We start from the raw sequence: 17,361 nt of genomic DNA on the forward strand, positions 1-17,361 counted from the left end.
TCAAAAGTCAAACAGGCTGAGTAAGAAATTATGGAAAAAACACGCTTCACAAAATACTAACGTATCTTGGTGTATCTATAACCAAGAAAGTAAAACTATGTATGGAAAATAATTCAAGTCTCTGAAGAAATAAATTAAATAAGATATAAGAAGATGGTAACAAGAATAAATTAATAAAAAAAATAAAAATAAATAAAAATAAAAAAATAAAAGTAGTCATTATTAGAAAAAAAAAAAAAGAAGAAGAAGATGGAAATATCTCCCATGCTCATGTGATTGGTAGGATTAACATAGTAAAAATGACTGTCTTATCAAAAGCAATATACTGACATTTTCATCAAAATGTCAACACAATTCTTTACAGACATTGAAAAAAAACAATTCTCAACTTCATTTGGAAAACAATGAGAAACCCTAAATAGCTAAGGCAATCCTATACAATAAAAAATCCACTTGAAATATCCTTATCCCTGATTTCAAGCTGATTTTAAGTTCAGTATGTGAGAATGAATAGATTCATGCTTCTTGTGATTTCTCTTGGGAACATTTTTCCTTCTATTGGATTATTTTGTCAAATTTTTAATGTGATGGTGTTTGTTTTGTTTATTTCATTTTTATTTAGTTATATTTTGTTCTTATCTCCTAGAAGCCTGTTCTCTACTAATAAGAAACAGAAAATAAATATATCCAGATATAATGGGAGTGAGTGAAGGCCTGGAAGAAGTAGGGTGAAGGGAAATTGTAATGAGGATACAGTATAAAAGAAAATAATTCATTTTCAGTAAAGATATATTTTAAAAGCAAGCAAGACATGATAAAAGCAAAATCAACATTCTTTTGTTTTAAAATTAAAAATTAAAAATGTCGTACTTACATTTTGATCGTATTTAACATTCTTCCTTTAAGTCCTTTCACATCTACCCCACCTTCCTAATATTTAGTACAATTTGTATTGATCAAATATTCCTGAGTGGAAAACTAGGCTTTCTGTATGTTAAACATGGCAGAGATGTAGTCATACAGTTAAAACAAACTGACCCTTTCCCATTTCCAGAAGCTTTCAAATGTTTATAGCACTTTATGTAGTGGTAGGACATTATGGCTGTTTCATTCCTCCTTCCTCAGTACTGGAATATTGATTGGCTTAAACTTACACAGGTCATGCAACCTTGTAAACCATAATTGTGAACTTATACATGCAGCTTCAAAACTTTGTCATAAATCTTAGAGAAATAAATCAGGTACTGTCATAAAATCTTTATATTGGCTAGCTATTATTATTGGAACATCCTCTGAATTCTATAGGAGGGAAATAATATCAAATAGTTGTGTGTTCTCTGATCTACAATGATAACAGGCCTGACAAGGTAGGCTCACGTTTGCAACACAGGCACAAATATGCTAAAAGTAACTAATCAAACTTGTGGATTAAGGCTCACTCAATGAGATGCAGTCAATAACTATCACTGTTATTGTTGTGAGATCCTGTGTCTAGACAGATTAAGCATATAAGTGAACATATCATTCTTATTCTCTGACATTAATACAATGTTAAAACATTATCTCCCATAAATTATAATATTGATTGTTTGAAAGACATGAATGACTAAAGCTTTAGATAATGTGTATAAAAGCTATAATTTGTATACCTATGATAAGATTATGGTGTTTTTTTTTCTCCTTACATGGTAAAAGCTGAATCTGGAGACCATGGTGTCATGATTCACGAAAAAGACCTAATAGACAAACACATAGAAATCATGACTGATTTTCCTTAGTTAGCAGCTGGCTGTATGCAAAAGAGATATGGATTCCTTGTAAGGTGGATGAGAGGAAGTAAAACAATGATCAAATTGGACCCCGGGACATGATGATCTGTGTGGCTTTATTCTGAAGGGATTGTCAAGGATGACCATGTGAATGTGTTGAACTTCTGCTTGTGTCTGTATAGAATAACAATCATGTAGCTGCTGAAATAGACAATGGGCACAGCAAACAAGAATTCAAGGACCAACATTACTGCTGTGTACAGTAATTCTACAATTTCATCCTAAACTACAGAGGAGCAGAATTCAAAAATCTCTTATACATTTCATATTTTTGTTAATCTGTTTAAAATATACATACATATATGCATATGTATATATGTGTGAGTGTGTATGTGTGTGAGAGTGTGTGTATGTGTGTGTGTAAGTAAAATCATATTTCCACCATTTGTAGGACCCTGCAGAGAGAAATGGACAGGCCAATGAATTTTAGAGCGTTGACTTTAACATCCTTCTAACAGTCGTTATTGGGACTAATGATGATTGCCTGGAAGGGACTCAAGATACAAGAGTTTCTGATATATATGCTGCTGCCAACTCCAAAACCATATAACTTGGCATAGAAAATCACTGATAACACATTTCTATCCCCAAAGCTCCTATTACCTAGGGCACACTTTTAGAAAAAAAAACGAATAAGGAGTTGTCTCTGAACTGGTGTGTTAGAATCATATCTGTGGGGTTTAATGTTGTGTACTCATTGTCAATGAGTACACAGAAAAGAACAAAATCCACCATAATTCCAAGTGCACACGAAACTACACCTGCATCCTATGTTCAAATCAGAACATCATGAGTGGGTTTTACTAATTAGTAAAGAAGGAATTTTTAAAATGTGAAATCAAAGTGGAGTAAATGGGTCCAAGAGTTAGAGGATCATTTCAGGAATCTCATTATTAACACTGTAATGCTCTCTTGTGATGTTCTAATATTCTTGGAATATTACACTCTTTAAGGTCAACAATTTACCATGCTCATTCTCAAGGAACTCTTCAACTCTAGATGTTTCTCAGTTTGCTGCTTCTGCTGCTACTGCTGCCACTGTAACAGAGTGACCCAGGTACTTATTTGTGTTCTATAGGTAGCTCTCTCAATCTGTTCCCCTATGACAAACAGGATAGACAAGAACATTTAGACAAAACTTTTGTTGGGACATATTGGGACATACAACATCAAAAGAAAATACTCATAAGCTACAATGGAGATATAGCCAACTACACATATATAGTAATTATAGCCATCACAGCCTTGCATATATACTGCCTCCATATCCATGTACCACAATTATTATATATTGATCAGGCACAAACCTTATATAAGAACCAATCACAAGCCATGCATAAGGCAATCCACTCCTTAGCTCATCAGATCATTTTAGAACAGATGTTGTTCTTTCACCCATGCTATTTAGCAAACTTTCATTACTGTTCAACCACTACAGCACACTATGAAGGAATCTATACAAGCAAGTCATTGGGTGGTTGCAGTTTAAGATAAGTTTCTTTTTCTGATAAAGGCTGGGATACTTGTGACGAAGCTGAACATCCACAAGGTAATTTTGTGACTTTAGCAGCAGGCACACTGCTGTACTTTGAAGCTGAAGTGAATGTTCTCAAGGTTCTGTGAACTGTGAAATGACTAAAGCACCTAGGATATTTCAATGATAATCATTCTTATAGACAAGAGTCAGCTCAATGATTGGTCCATATCAGGCTGTGGAGGACAAGGAAATTGACTGAAATCTGTCTATAAAAGGGAAAAATTACCCACAAGCTTAGCCTAGTTGAAGCAAAACTACACACTACAGTTTGTTTAACATACATATTGATAGCATTATTTTTTCTTTTATTATAAGTTATTCGGAATACATACCAATTTTTATTGCCTCACTTTTATTTTCCCATTCTCACCTGTTCTCCCTCTTCTCCCATATTCCCCTTCCCTAGACTTCTGAAAGAAGGAGACACCCTCTCCATCATAAGATCATGGCCTATCAGGTCTCATTTGGACAGCATTCATCCCCTTCTTCTGTGTGGACTCCCTACCAAGGAGAAGTGAAAAATTGCGGTCATCAGGAATCATGTTACAGGCAGTCCCCACTTACCCCACAACTATGGAGAATAAGCTGTTCATTGCCTATATCATAACAGGATGGAGTCTAGGTTCAATGCAGGCATTATCCTTGGTTGGGGCAATAGTTTGTGTAGTCCCCAATGGGTCCAGATACACAGGCCTACAAGGTCTCTTTGTTGGGTGCTTGAACACACTGGGCCTTCCATAACCCCATTAATCTATACCACTATCAACACTCAACCCAGAGTCCAAAAACAAGTCACAGAATCTGACCTGATGCCTTGCTTTGCAGAATCATGCAGAGGACAGCTATGTTGGGCTAATAACCACCTACATGAGTGTATAATATGAATGTCTTTCTGGTTCTATGTTACCTCATTAAGAATGATTGCTTCTAGTTCCATCCATTTGCCTGCAAATGTCAAGATTTCCTTGATTTTAATAGCCAAGTAGTATTCCACTGTGTAAACATAACATCATTTCGTTATCTATTATTTGCTTGAGGGACATTTAGGGTATTTATAGACTCCCACTATTATGAATAAAGCTGTTATGAACACAGTTGAGCAAATGTACTTGTATGTTGGAGTATCTTTTGGGTATATGCCCAGGAATGGTATAGCCTGGTCTTGAAGTAGAACTATTTCCAAATTTTAGAGAAAGCATCATATTGATTTCCAAAGAGATTGTACGAGTTTGCATTCCCACCAACAACAGAGAAGTATTTACTTTCTTTCATGTCCTCCTCAGCATGTGCGGTCAGTTGAATTCTTGATTTTAGCCATTCTGGTAGTTATAAATTGAATCTCAAAGTCATTTTGATTTGCATTTCCCTCATGACTAGGGACATTGAGCATTGAGCATTTTTTTCAAGATTTTTTGGTCCTTCAATATTCCTTTGTTGAGAGGTGTCTATTTATCTCTATACCACGTCTTTAATTGGGTAAATTGGTTTGTTGGTGTTTTAATTTTTAAATCATTTATGTATTTTAGATATTAGCCCTTGTTGGGTTTAGGGCTGGTGAAGATGTTCTCCCAGTCTGTATCCTGTCATATTATTCTGATGATAGTGCATTATGCTGTTCAGAAGCCTTTAAATTTGATGAGGTCTCATTTATGAATTGTTGATCTTAGAGATGGAGCTGTTTATGATCTGTTCAGGAAGTTGTCTCCCGACCAATAAGATAAAGGCTCTTCTTCATTTTTTCTTCTAACAGGTATATTTTGTCTGGTGTTTATGTTGTAATCTTTAATCGACTTGAACTTCAGTTTTGTACAGGGTAATCAATTTGGACCTACTTGGATTTTTCTACATGTAGCTCTCCAGTTAGGACAGCACCATTTGTTGAAGAAACTATCTTTCTTCCTTTATACAGTTTTGTATCCCTTGTCAAAAATCAGTTGTCCGTAAGTGTGTGAGTTTATTTCTAGGGTTTCAATTGTATTTATCAACCAGCCTATGTGTATGCCACAACCAGCCTATTTCTATGCCAGTACATGATGTTTTCATTACTTATGCTTTACAGTACAGCTTGAGATCAGGAATGGATATTCCTCCAGAAGATCTTTTATTATACTGTATTGTTTTAGCGCATCTTGTTTTTTTTTTTTTTTTAATATGAAGTTGAGAATTGATCATTCAAGGTCTGTGAAGATTTGTGTAGGTATTTGATAGAGATTCTATTGAATCTGTAGATTGCTTTTGGTAACATGGCCATTGTTATTAGGTTGACCCTTCTGATCCTGGAGCATGGGGAATATTTTCATCTTCTGATATCTACTTCCATTCCTTTCTTCAGAGGCTTGACTTTTTTTATATATAAGTCTTTCACTTGCTTGGTTAGAGTAACACCAAGATAGTTCATATTAATTTTGGATATTAGTAAGGGTGTATTATACTTAATTTCTTTCTCAGCTTTTTTGTCATTTGTATATAGAAGTGCTACTGATATTTTCAAATTACTATTCTATCTAACTACTTTGATGCAGGTGTTTATCAGCTGTGGGAGTTCTCTGGTGGAATTTTGGGGTCACAAATGTACCCAGGCATATCATATATGACTAGTGATACTTTGACTTCCTCCTTTCCAATGTCAATCCCCTTGATTTCCTTTTGTTGGCTTACTGCTCTAGCTAGAACTCAAGTACTATATTGAAGAGCTATGGAGAGAGGGAGCAGCCTTTACAGTCCCTGATTTCAGTGGAACTTGTTAGAGTTTGTCTCCATTTAAAGTAATGTTGGCTATTGGCTTGTTTTATATAGTCTATTTATGATCTCTCCAATACTTTAAACATGAATATGTTTTGGAGCTTGAAAAGTGCTTTTTGGAATCTAAGGAGAGGACCATGTGTTTTTTCCCTTAATTTGTTTATATGGTGGATTACATTGTTGGATTTCTATATATTGAACCATCCCTGTATACCTGGGATGAAAGCTACTTGATCATGCTGGATGACATATTTGATGTGTTCCTGGATTCATTTTGCAAGTATTTTATTGAGTATTTTTGCATCAATGTTCATAAAAGAAATTTATCTGCTATTCTCTTTCTTTTTGGGGTTTTTCTGTGATTTACATATAAAATGACTGTGCCCTCATAGAATGAATTTGGAAATGTTCATTTCATTTTTATTTTGTGAAACAGTTTGAAGAGTATTGGTATTAGCTCTTCTTTGAAAATCTATTAGCATTCTGTGCTGAAACCATCTGGCTCTGGGTTTTTGTTTTTTTGTTTTTCTTTTTGTTTTTATATTTTTGATGTGTGCTTCTATTTCCTTAGGAGATATAGGACTAATTTACTTCTTTACTTGCTTTTGATTCAACTTTGGTATCAGGAATCTGTCAAGAAAAGTGTCAAGTTCACTGAGGTTTTCAACTTTTGTAGTGTATAGGCTTTTCATGTAAGAAAATTATTCTTTGTATTTCCTTAGTGTCTCTTGTTATGTTTCCCTTTCCAGCCTGATTTTGTTGATTTGGATAGGGTCTTTCTACTTTATAGTTAGTTTGGCTAAGGGTTTGTTTATCCTGTTGATTTTCTCAAAGATCCATCTCTAGCTTTCATTGACTCTTTAAATTGTTCTCTTTGTTTCTAGTTTATTGAGAACAACTCTAAGTTTGATTATTTTCAGCCATCTACTCCTCTTGGGTGTTTCTGCTTCTTTTCTTTCTAGAGTTTCCAGATGTGCCAGTAAGTTGCTTGTATGAGATGGTTTCAATCTCTTTATGAAAGCATTTAGTGCTTTAAACTTTCCTCTTTGTACTGCTTTCAATGTGTCTCATAAACTTAAGTGTGTTGAACCTTCATTTTCATTGAATTTTAGGAAGTACCTAATTTGACTGTTTCTCCCTTGACCCAGTTATTATTGAGTAGGGTTGTTCAGTGTCTATGTTTGCATGATTTTTTGTTATTTCTTTTGTGGTTGAGGCCCATCTTTAGTCCATGGTGGTATAATAGGATACAAGATATTATTTCAATCTTCTTGTATCTGTTGAGGGTGGCATTGTGACCTAGTATATGTTCAATTTTGGAGAATATTCTATCAATATCTGAGAAGAATATATAAAGCTTTGTGTTTGGGTGAATAGTTCTATTGAAATGTTTAGATCCATTTGATTCATGATGTCTGTTGCTGTCATTATTTCTTGCTTAGCTTGCATTGATGTTGGTTTTGGTAGTGTATTTGTAGGCCAGATAGATTTTTGTTTTGCTGTAGTGATGTTATCTATTTCCTGTGTTTCCCTACATGTAGTTAGCCTTGTTAGGTTGGTGTTTTACTTCTAGTATAGTCTGTAGGAATGGATTTGTGGATAGGTACTGGTTAAATTTGTTTTTGTCATGGAATATCTTTTATCTATATATGATATTGAAAGTTTGGCTGAGTATACTGGTGTGGACTTTCATCTGTGGTCTTTTAGGGATTTCAAGACATCTGCCCAGACCCTTTTGGCTTTTATGGTCTCTGCTGAGAAGTTGTGTGTGATTCTGATAGTTTTGTCATAGTATAATACTTGTTCATTTTCCCTTATGGCTTTTAATAATCTTCTTTGTTCCATATATTTGTTGTTTTCATTATTGTTTGTGGGAAGATTTTCATATCTGAGCTACTCTGTTTGGTATTCTCTAGGCTTTTACTCTTCTCACTGAGTTACACACTGCTCCTATTCTTACCACCCTTTTTTGAATAATCGTTGATGCTTTTATGAGGCGAACTCACAAATACAATTGTGAACATAGACCAATTTCCAAGAACAAATGTAGAAAATATGAGAGGTTACCTCCTTTTTGGAATTTAGGAGTTTTATGATATTACATTATAATTACAAATTTCTTCTTTTCTCACTTCTCCATCCAAACTCTCCCATATATCCTTCCCTGCTCTACATAAAATTAATGACCTTTTTTCAATAATTTTCATTGTATTTATATATGTATATACCTATACATTACTAAATATAACCTGAGAATTCTATTTATTGTTGGTGGGAGGATTTTCATTTCTGAGCTACTCTGTTTGGTATTCTCTAGGCTTTTACTCTTCTGACTGAGCTACACACAGCTCCTATTCTTACCATTATTTTTTGGATAATCATTAATGCTTTTATGAGGAGAACTCATGAATACAATTGTTAATAGACCAGTTTCTGAAATAAATGTAGAAAATATGAGCGGTTCCCTCCTTTTTGTTTGTTTGTTGGCTTTTAAAATGGTTTTGGAGTTTTATGAGATTACAATATAATTACAAAATTCTTTTCTCAATCCTCTGTCAAAACACTCCCATATATCCTTCCCTGCTCTACATAAAATTAATGACTTCTTTTTTCAATAATTTTCAATATATATATACACATTACTAAATATAACCTGAGAATTCTATTTTTTTTACCTGGTTATCAAAGAATTTATTGACATATTCTGTTTGTACTTGACTTCTGTATGTATCTTCTGAAGCATTCCTTTTTGCTTGGTAGCTCTTAGGATGTCAATTAGTCAATTTTTTCATTATCAGAAAATAATGGTCACAAAGCTACCTCAGAGCTAGGGAAAAAAAGCTATTAGTATAAGGTAACATAGGAGTGCTTAATTTAGACTGTGGCTGCAAATTCAAGTTGTTTCCCTAGTAGAATTGTTTGATATCTTCTATTCAGACTACAAACATAGGCTCAGGAAGAACAAGGCAGTTCACAGTAGTTATATTGAATTATAGTTTTGTGGTGAACAGTGTCAGTTTGAAGGTAATTTAAAAAATAAACTCAAAGCAGGGACCCAGACTCAGGAACTGAAACAGAGGCAATGAGGAATACTGATTATTTGCTCCTGTATGCTGACCTTGAGAAAATACATATTTTACCTTCCTGCATGTCCTTTCAATCACACCATTTCAATTTCTAAGCCCCATTCAACAAACAAGATTTTTATTTAGGTGGTGATAATTTTTTATCATTTCAAATTGGTTCTTCATCCTTAGTAATCCAGAAGCAGTTACAATACAGACTAATTTAGTAATGACTATGATAAAATCATTACTTATCTTTGAAACTTTAAAAGCTTCCACAGTATTCATTTTTCTCAACATTATCTTCCAAGTTAAAAAAAAAACAGCTTACTAATCTCCTAACATTCAATGACTTTCTTCAATGAAAAATTATTCAAAACTTTTAACTATATGTATACAAACAAACTACCATGGTGTAACTAAGTATTGGATGTAATTTTTCTGTACTTGTGGAGATTTGATGTGTATTCTACTGGAATTATCAAAATATATTTGTTTCTTTCCTAAAATTCTAGTAAACTATCATGTCACAGAGATGAAGATGAGTCATAGAGGCTTTGTTTAACAAAGTCGTAGAAACTTCTGATTATTCAGCATTATCCTAAAAAATCCAGAGCATCTGTGGAAGTTTTGCTTAATAAAGTTCCAAAGATTTTCAGCTGATCACCACTTCCCTTAAATATTGTGTATTGTCCAGGTTAATTTTATCTAGAAATCTACTCTTTCTTCTAAAACTGTCTTTGTCTTTATTTCTCAGGGAAAAGTTTTTCCCACAGAGAATATTGAATGAATGCATTTGGCCAAATGCTTGAGATAATGACAGAGTTTTTGCTCTGCCTGTAAGGACACAAGGATAAGCCTTTTGGGTGGCACACACCTTTAATCCCAGAAATCGCACTCTGGAGGCAGAGGCAGGTGGATCACTGTGAGTTTGAGGCCAGCCTGGTCTACACAGTGAGTCCAGGACAGCCAAGGCTACACAGAAAACCCTGTCTTGGAAAACAAAACAAAACAAAACAAACAAATAAAAATAACACAAGCATAAACTTCTTGAAAGTTAACACCTTGATATAACAGTACCTGGCTAGATATTGTTACTTGTAGATAAATTTCTTTAAAGTCTACTTTGAATGCAATAGAACGTGCACCTGGAATGTCATGCTTTACAGATATTTTACAATAGAGAACCCCACTGGTAGTTAGTCTAGGCTTGGATATCACATCTGTTGGTTTGGGACTCGGAATAAATCTTTGTTCATTTTTGAATGCCCCATTGATTGTAAAGGATGAGAAAAATCAGGACACACTCTGTAATGAAAGAACTGTTCTTGGAGATTGTCTGTGGGAGCAGCAATATCACATATTGGCAAGAGTCAATATGCAATGAAATTGCCTAGACTCAACCAATTGCATATTTCTTACATGTTAAGGTGATCCTAGTACATTTATAACAGTAAATTTACTATTTACTATATAAGTGTTTCAACTGTCTTCACTACAGAAATATTCACTGGAATAAAAAGTAATTGCTTCTACCAATAATACAATCTAGTATAGAGACTTAAATTTAACTATACTTTAGAGAGTGGTAAGTAACACTTTGTAGTTATACATAAAATTTAGTTTTGTATCTTATTTATAATGGCAGTGCTAAATATTTAAGGATCTTTGAAAGATTAAAATTATTCTGTAGCCATTTAACTTACATGGACTAAAATAATAGGATTCATAGAGTATAAATAATGATGATTAATTATTTGGAAACAGAAGACAGCATGAAAATTCTCATGGTACCTGATCCCTTTGACCACCATTTCAAATCTCAATGGAATGGAGTGAGGTACACAAGCATTTTGTACGTACTTAGTAATGTCCCTGAGAAAGGCAGTTTCATAGTGACAAAAGCTAGCAAAATTTTCAAATACTTTGTCTAAAATGAAAATATTCACTGTAATTTCTTCTGTATTTAAACTTTTTGGTCATACAACTTTGACATCCAAAAGATGGACAGTTTTTGTGTTTGTTTGTCTTGCCCAAAGATCTCATTTATAAAAGAATAACAAAATAAAGCAGGCAAAATCTATGTATCAGACATTAACATACATAAGAAATCATAAAAAATCAATTCCTAGCAACAGCAATGACTTGTTTTTTACTGTTAGCTTTACCAAACTCATATAATGCATGTAATATTTGGTTAGCTACATTGTGGAAACTGACACTGAGTCGATGAGATATAACTCATTAATTTTATTCAAGAACTACTTACATGGGAAAACATAGACATCATTCTTCTGTAATAGAAAATTAACTTTCTAAATTATGTTGTGCTGTAATCATATTAGGAGCACTTTCAACAAGAAGATAATCCAGTTCATCTTAGAGCAGAGGACCTACAGAGCAAAAAAGAAACCATGAGTGAGGACATCTCTGTGAAAAGTTAGAAACCTACCACAGGACAGGATTCTAGGAGGATATGAGGGTGACTCTACCTGAAACTCTTAGTAGCAGCAGTCATGGAATCTGAACAGGACACCCTCTAATGAGATAGGAATCCTTGTGGAGAGGGGAGAACACCAACTCACTAACAAAAATTTAGAATTTACCTTGCCTACAAGATATGCAAAGATAAAGATAGAGATTGAGGTTGTGTCCAACTAATGATTGGCCCAACCTGAGAGCCACCCTACATGAAATAACCAGCTCCTGGCACTATTAATGACACTCTGGTGTGCAGATGAGACCCTAGCAGACATATCCTCAAAGAGGATTATCCAGCAGTGGCTCAAAAACATTCTTATAATCACAGACAAACATTGTGCAAAGCATAGGAAGTCTTGTGGAAATTCTGTGGGTAAAGGATAATTAGGACATGGAGGGGCCATGAGATCTGAAAGAAGGTTATCAAAGGCAGCTAACCATGGCCCAGAGAGGCTTGTGGAGACTGAAGCACCAACCATGGACAATTCAATGAGTTTACATAGGATCCCCCTACACAAGTGTAGCTAATGAACTATTCAGGCTTTACATGGGTCCCTTAGGAAGAGGAGTGGGGACTGTCTAGGGCATGGACTCTGTTGCTTGCTTTTCAATTACTTCCCCCTAGTAGAGTTGCTCAGCCTAATGAGATCTTTTGTTCTGGGATAGGTAATTGAAGAACGCCCCTCTTTGTAAAGATGAGGGGAAGAAAAATAGTGTGAAGATGGAGGGAGGGTGGGACTAGACAGAGAGGATGGAGAGGATTATTATCAGGATATAAAGTGAATAAGTTAATATATTACTTTTTAAAGGAAGATAATCCAAATACATCTGAGGCATTAATTTATACTGATGAAGGGCTTCCTTCATCATTTTTATGTTGACTTTTGGATGGACAGAGGTGACTAAACACCTAAAGAAGGTGCAAAGAATACACATCCACTTACCTTTGATATACTTATTGGATTTTGACATTATTTATCCATAATAATAAGAGTCTGAGTAAAATGTAGTCACGACTCACAAGAAAAGGGCTCAAAGTGGGAAAACACATAGAAATGAGAGCTGTGATGTTTAGCAACCACCAACTGGGCTCATGTAAAGCAGCAATAAAACCTTGTAATATGGAGGATAGGGTATAAAACACTAAAAAAGTAGACACAAGAAATAGGATGCTCTGGGTGGCTTTAGACTCAGGGGTGGTTCTGAGGAAAGTGCGGGTGCTCCGGATGTGTTGAATGTGTTGCTTGTGTCTGTATAGAATGGAAATCATTGAGCCACTGGACCAAATGATAAGCACAGAAAGCAAGAGTTCAGGAAATACTAATAATGCTGTGTATAGTGAATCTACAATTTTTTCACGACCCCAAGAGGAGCAATATAAAAATTCCCATTTTTCTGTTGTATTTTTGTGAGTCCTTGTGATATGCACAAACACAGGGAAAATGAAATGTAGGGTAATGTACAGAACCCAGCAGATGGAAATAAGAAGACCAATGTTGTTTGAAGATTTGACATTATGATTCTTCCAGAAGGATTTTTCTGGGCTGATGGTGATGGCCTGGTAGACACTCAAGAGGCAGGTAGTTCCCATAGACATACTTCTTCCAAGTCTTTCAATATATAAAACAAGTTTGCATACAAAATCATTGAAAAACTGCTTCATACCAAAAGCTGCCATTATTAGGGGCAAACCTTTAGAGAGAATGATCAAGGAGTTGGCTGTGGTCAGATGTGTTAGAATTAAATCTGTAGGCTTCAATGTATGCTCCTTATGGTAAATAATTAGATAGTGGTAAAGAAGAGAGGTATTTCCCAGAATTCCAACTGTACTTTGTGATAAGAACATTATTCCTATTGCCAAAGTTCTGGAGCCCATTGTGTTGTCTAGCACCTGATCCTTCAAATTACATCATCATTTACTTCTTTCAGCAAAATGATTAATTCAATATTTTATTGCCTTGAATATCATTATGGTAGAATCATTTGATGTGAAGAAGAAGAAGAAGAAGAAGAAGAAGAAGAAGAAGAAGAAGAAGAAAAGAGAAAAGGAAAACGAGCTGATGTTTACAATATAGCAAGATTCTGCCTTAAATAACATATTTTGCCAACAATAATAACTTCCACTAAGATTGTCACACTCAACAAAGGTAGAGAATTCTCAAGTATCTTTTGTCAATATGTGTTATTTAGAATGCAACATTGCTCCCTTGGGTAAAACAGTGGCTGTTCACTACAAATGGCAAGATCACTAAATTATGCATTTCCAGGATAAACTTTGAAAACCACTAGTATCAGGAAAGAAGTCTACAGATGGTTCTGCATCAGGAAATAAATCCATTCTGAGTAGAATTATTATTTAAAGAATAAATATAAATAACGAAATGTTATAGTAATATATACATATATATTTCATTATGCATAAATAATGAAATATTTATTACTTAGATAAAACCAACTGAAAATAAGATTCAAATATCAAATTAGATGTTATGTTCAAAATTAGAGCATAATCATTTTTTCTTCACACTCACATGAAAATAATATCTATGAATAAATATATTAAAAGATAACACTGAAAGGAAATGTGAGTTGGGAGAAAAAATTCTTTGAATGTGTCTGAGCATTACAGGTACTTTTTATAATAAACGTTGTGGAACAACAGACCGATGTCATGAGGCCAAGCATAAAACATTCATGAATTTTAATGATGCTACAATTAAAGCAACATGATGTTTACTAAATCTTTTGTAAGATGCTCATGAAATTTACAGTTCACGATCTTTCAGGCTCCATTAGATAATAAAACAGACACGTTCACTAGAATATACAATCTTATGGAGATAATTTTAAGCTGACTCTTCTTAATAGCATTGTAACTCACCATTTTAGAGTTTCTGGATTGCTGCAATTCCTTAACATACACAAAATGATGTTTTTACTGCATGGCAGTAAAATAATGCTCAAACAATGGAAAACGTATGATCTAAAACCTTCCATGGAGCTAGAAATATCTGGAAAGATAATAATTTGAAAGTGAAATGCAACTCATGTTTGAAAATTAAATGTTATTACTCTAGCTATTTAGTGTATAGAAGAAAGATGATATGTAGAAGAGAGACATCAGTATTCTACCTTCATCCTGAGATTCCTGGATCATTTCTATTTCACAATATCTAGAATCTTTCTACCCAGTCCCAATGACCAAACTTTGTCTTTAGGTTTTCAGAGCATTTAGAATTCAAGAGATGACCACTCAGTATGATAGCATTTATCTCATCAACTAAAATCACATATTCTTACTTAAAAAGACTAACTTAAAACTTTGCTCATCAAAGATGCTTTCTGGAGTGAAATCTAAAAATTGTAGGTCAGGTGGTGAGAACATCCTATTGGGACTCTAGTTGAGAGAAGTATGGGAGAATGGGGAAATAGAAGGATTCAGAGGGTCCTGGACCCTATAAGAAGAACATTATGATGGGCGGTTCTGGGCCCAGGGGTTCTGCTCAAACTATGGCACCAACCAAGGACAATACGTGCAGTAAACATCAAACCTCTACCCAGATCTAGGCAATGGACAGGCTGTCTTCACAGTTGAGTGGGGACTGACTTTCAGAAGAACTCTGGAGCCCCATATTCGACCACGTCCTCTTGATGGGGAAGTGTGGTGGCACTCAGAGTAAGGATAACAGGCTATTAACAAGAGACTTGGTACCCTATGGCCATATAAAGGGGGAAGTTGTCCCCCTCAATCACAGACATAAGAGAGGAGAATAAGTTAAAGCAAGAGGGAGGGAGGAATGTGAGGAAAAAAAGGATGGGATAACAATCGAGATGTAACATGAATAAATTAATAAAAGAGTTAAAAAATAAAAATTGTAAACATAATTTGCAACCATTTTTCATGAGTGTCTTCAATGGTTTTCATGAATATTTGATGTCAAAATTTATTCATTGCTGATTAAAGTTCTTGGAGGATGTTTGATGAATGTCAAAATTCGTAACAATTTCAAGTTTTACAGAGACATGAGAAATGTGAACAACTAATTGCTTCATATAACATGTTATGTAAGTTTGTGCTCAACAATGCTAAGTAAAAAACATTTTCAAAGTTCCAATCTGTGCATATGTTGATTAATAATTTACCATTGACTCTTAACTTCCTGCCAGTATATAAAGTGCAATGCTAAAGTTATAGTCCAATGTTGTAATAACTACTCTTGTCAGAATTCGATTTCATGAATTCAAATAAACCCAATTTTCACTATTCACCAGACATACTTTTTGCATTCTATTTCAAAAACAGTAGTTTAAATCAAATAAATTGTTGGACATTGTTACATTGACACTTAAAACATGAAAACTAATATGTGAAAAAGCAGTGTGTCATAGAAATCATGTTACTACTTGGACAGGGAGATAGTTTAATCTATAAACTGCTTGCATTCTGAGCATATAGATATGAGTTATCTTCCCAGAATTCACATTAAAAGATCTGGTTCTCTTGGTGCAAATCTGTACTTAAACACTGAAGAGATATGGAAAAGAAGATTCCAGGGCTCACTCACTAGCCACCGTAGCCTACATAGAGTTCAATGCCAGGAAAGAGTCTTTCACAGTTTAAAAAAGGATACAAATTGCATGTGGAACAACTGACATTATTCTGTGACCACAAATAGATACACTCAACTTATTGAGGTACATGAATTCAGACATACAAACATACACATTATACAAAGAAAATAGAAGGATCAGTAATTTCATATAGTATATATATATATATATATATATATGTATGTATGTATGTATGTATGTATGTATGTATTTGGTCAAACTATTAGTTATTAGTAAACAAACTTATAAGCAATCATATACATAATACAAGGAGAATAAGTATAGTACAGTGTATTATGCTTTGTAAAACTGAATGTGAATATGGTCCATGAATTTAGGCATATGATTGTTTCCTTGCCTGTCAGGCACAAAGCTTTTGATTTTAGTCCAAGCAATGAAAACTGGAATACAGACCCAATGACAAGAGTAACATTTCTATGCCAGCAAATTAAAAGAAATGACAGGAGAATTTTTTTCTAAATGAGGGTTATTCAAGAGTCGTAATGACAGTCAACTTCCTTTCAACACTCAAGTTCAAGATGGAAAACAAAGTTCGTAGTCATCAAAACTGACTTTTAGGACAGACACAGCTCCTGGTCAATTTATGAACATAGTGATAATCCACAATGGGGTTTATTCTGGAAACCAGTTCATACCATGCTTCACTCAAGGATGAGATAATTTTTAAACTTATATTATAGACTTTATTACAAATGTGAAACCATTATTCTAATAACAATGATAATTAGACAAGAAGTCATCAATTATTTATTTAAAATATGAAGATTAAAAATCACATTCAAGTGTGGTTTCAAATGTGATTAAGAAGTATAGCAATTAGGACATTAATATTTTACTCTAAACACAATTTGGACACAAAGATGATTTCATTACATAATATTAACTATGTTAGGAATTAGTATAATCACAGTAAACTGATTTCTCCAGTTGCTTTTAACACAGCCTAGAAAAATTTCCTCCTCATTGACATGATTTTCTTTATATCGTTTTTCACCCTAGAAGTTTATGTGGAACAACTGACTAGATTCTCTAGATTTGAGCACTTACCATGACTCCTTTATTGCTGGAACTGTCC

At 34.2% G+C, this 17,361-nt stretch overlaps 1 protein-coding gene across 1 annotated transcript; it reads right to left on the reverse strand.

Moving 5' to 3' along the window:
- Positions 1-12,609: 12,609 nt before the first annotated feature.
- LOC127192370 (vomeronasal type-1 receptor 4-like) lies at positions 12,610-13,530 on the reverse strand. The gene has a single exon (XM_051149662.1). The coding sequence runs from the start codon at positions 13,528-13,530 to the stop codon at positions 12,610-12,612; it is 921 nt and encodes a 306-aa protein (XP_051005619.1).
- Between the last annotated feature and the right edge of the window lie 3,831 nt (positions 13,531-17,361).

Source organism: Acomys russatus, chromosome 7 (assembly GCF_903995435.1).
Source record: "Acomys russatus chromosome 7, mAcoRus1.1, whole genome shotgun sequence".
In the NCBI taxonomy this organism is placed as follows: domain Eukaryota; kingdom Metazoa; phylum Chordata; class Mammalia; order Rodentia; family Muridae; genus Acomys; species Acomys russatus.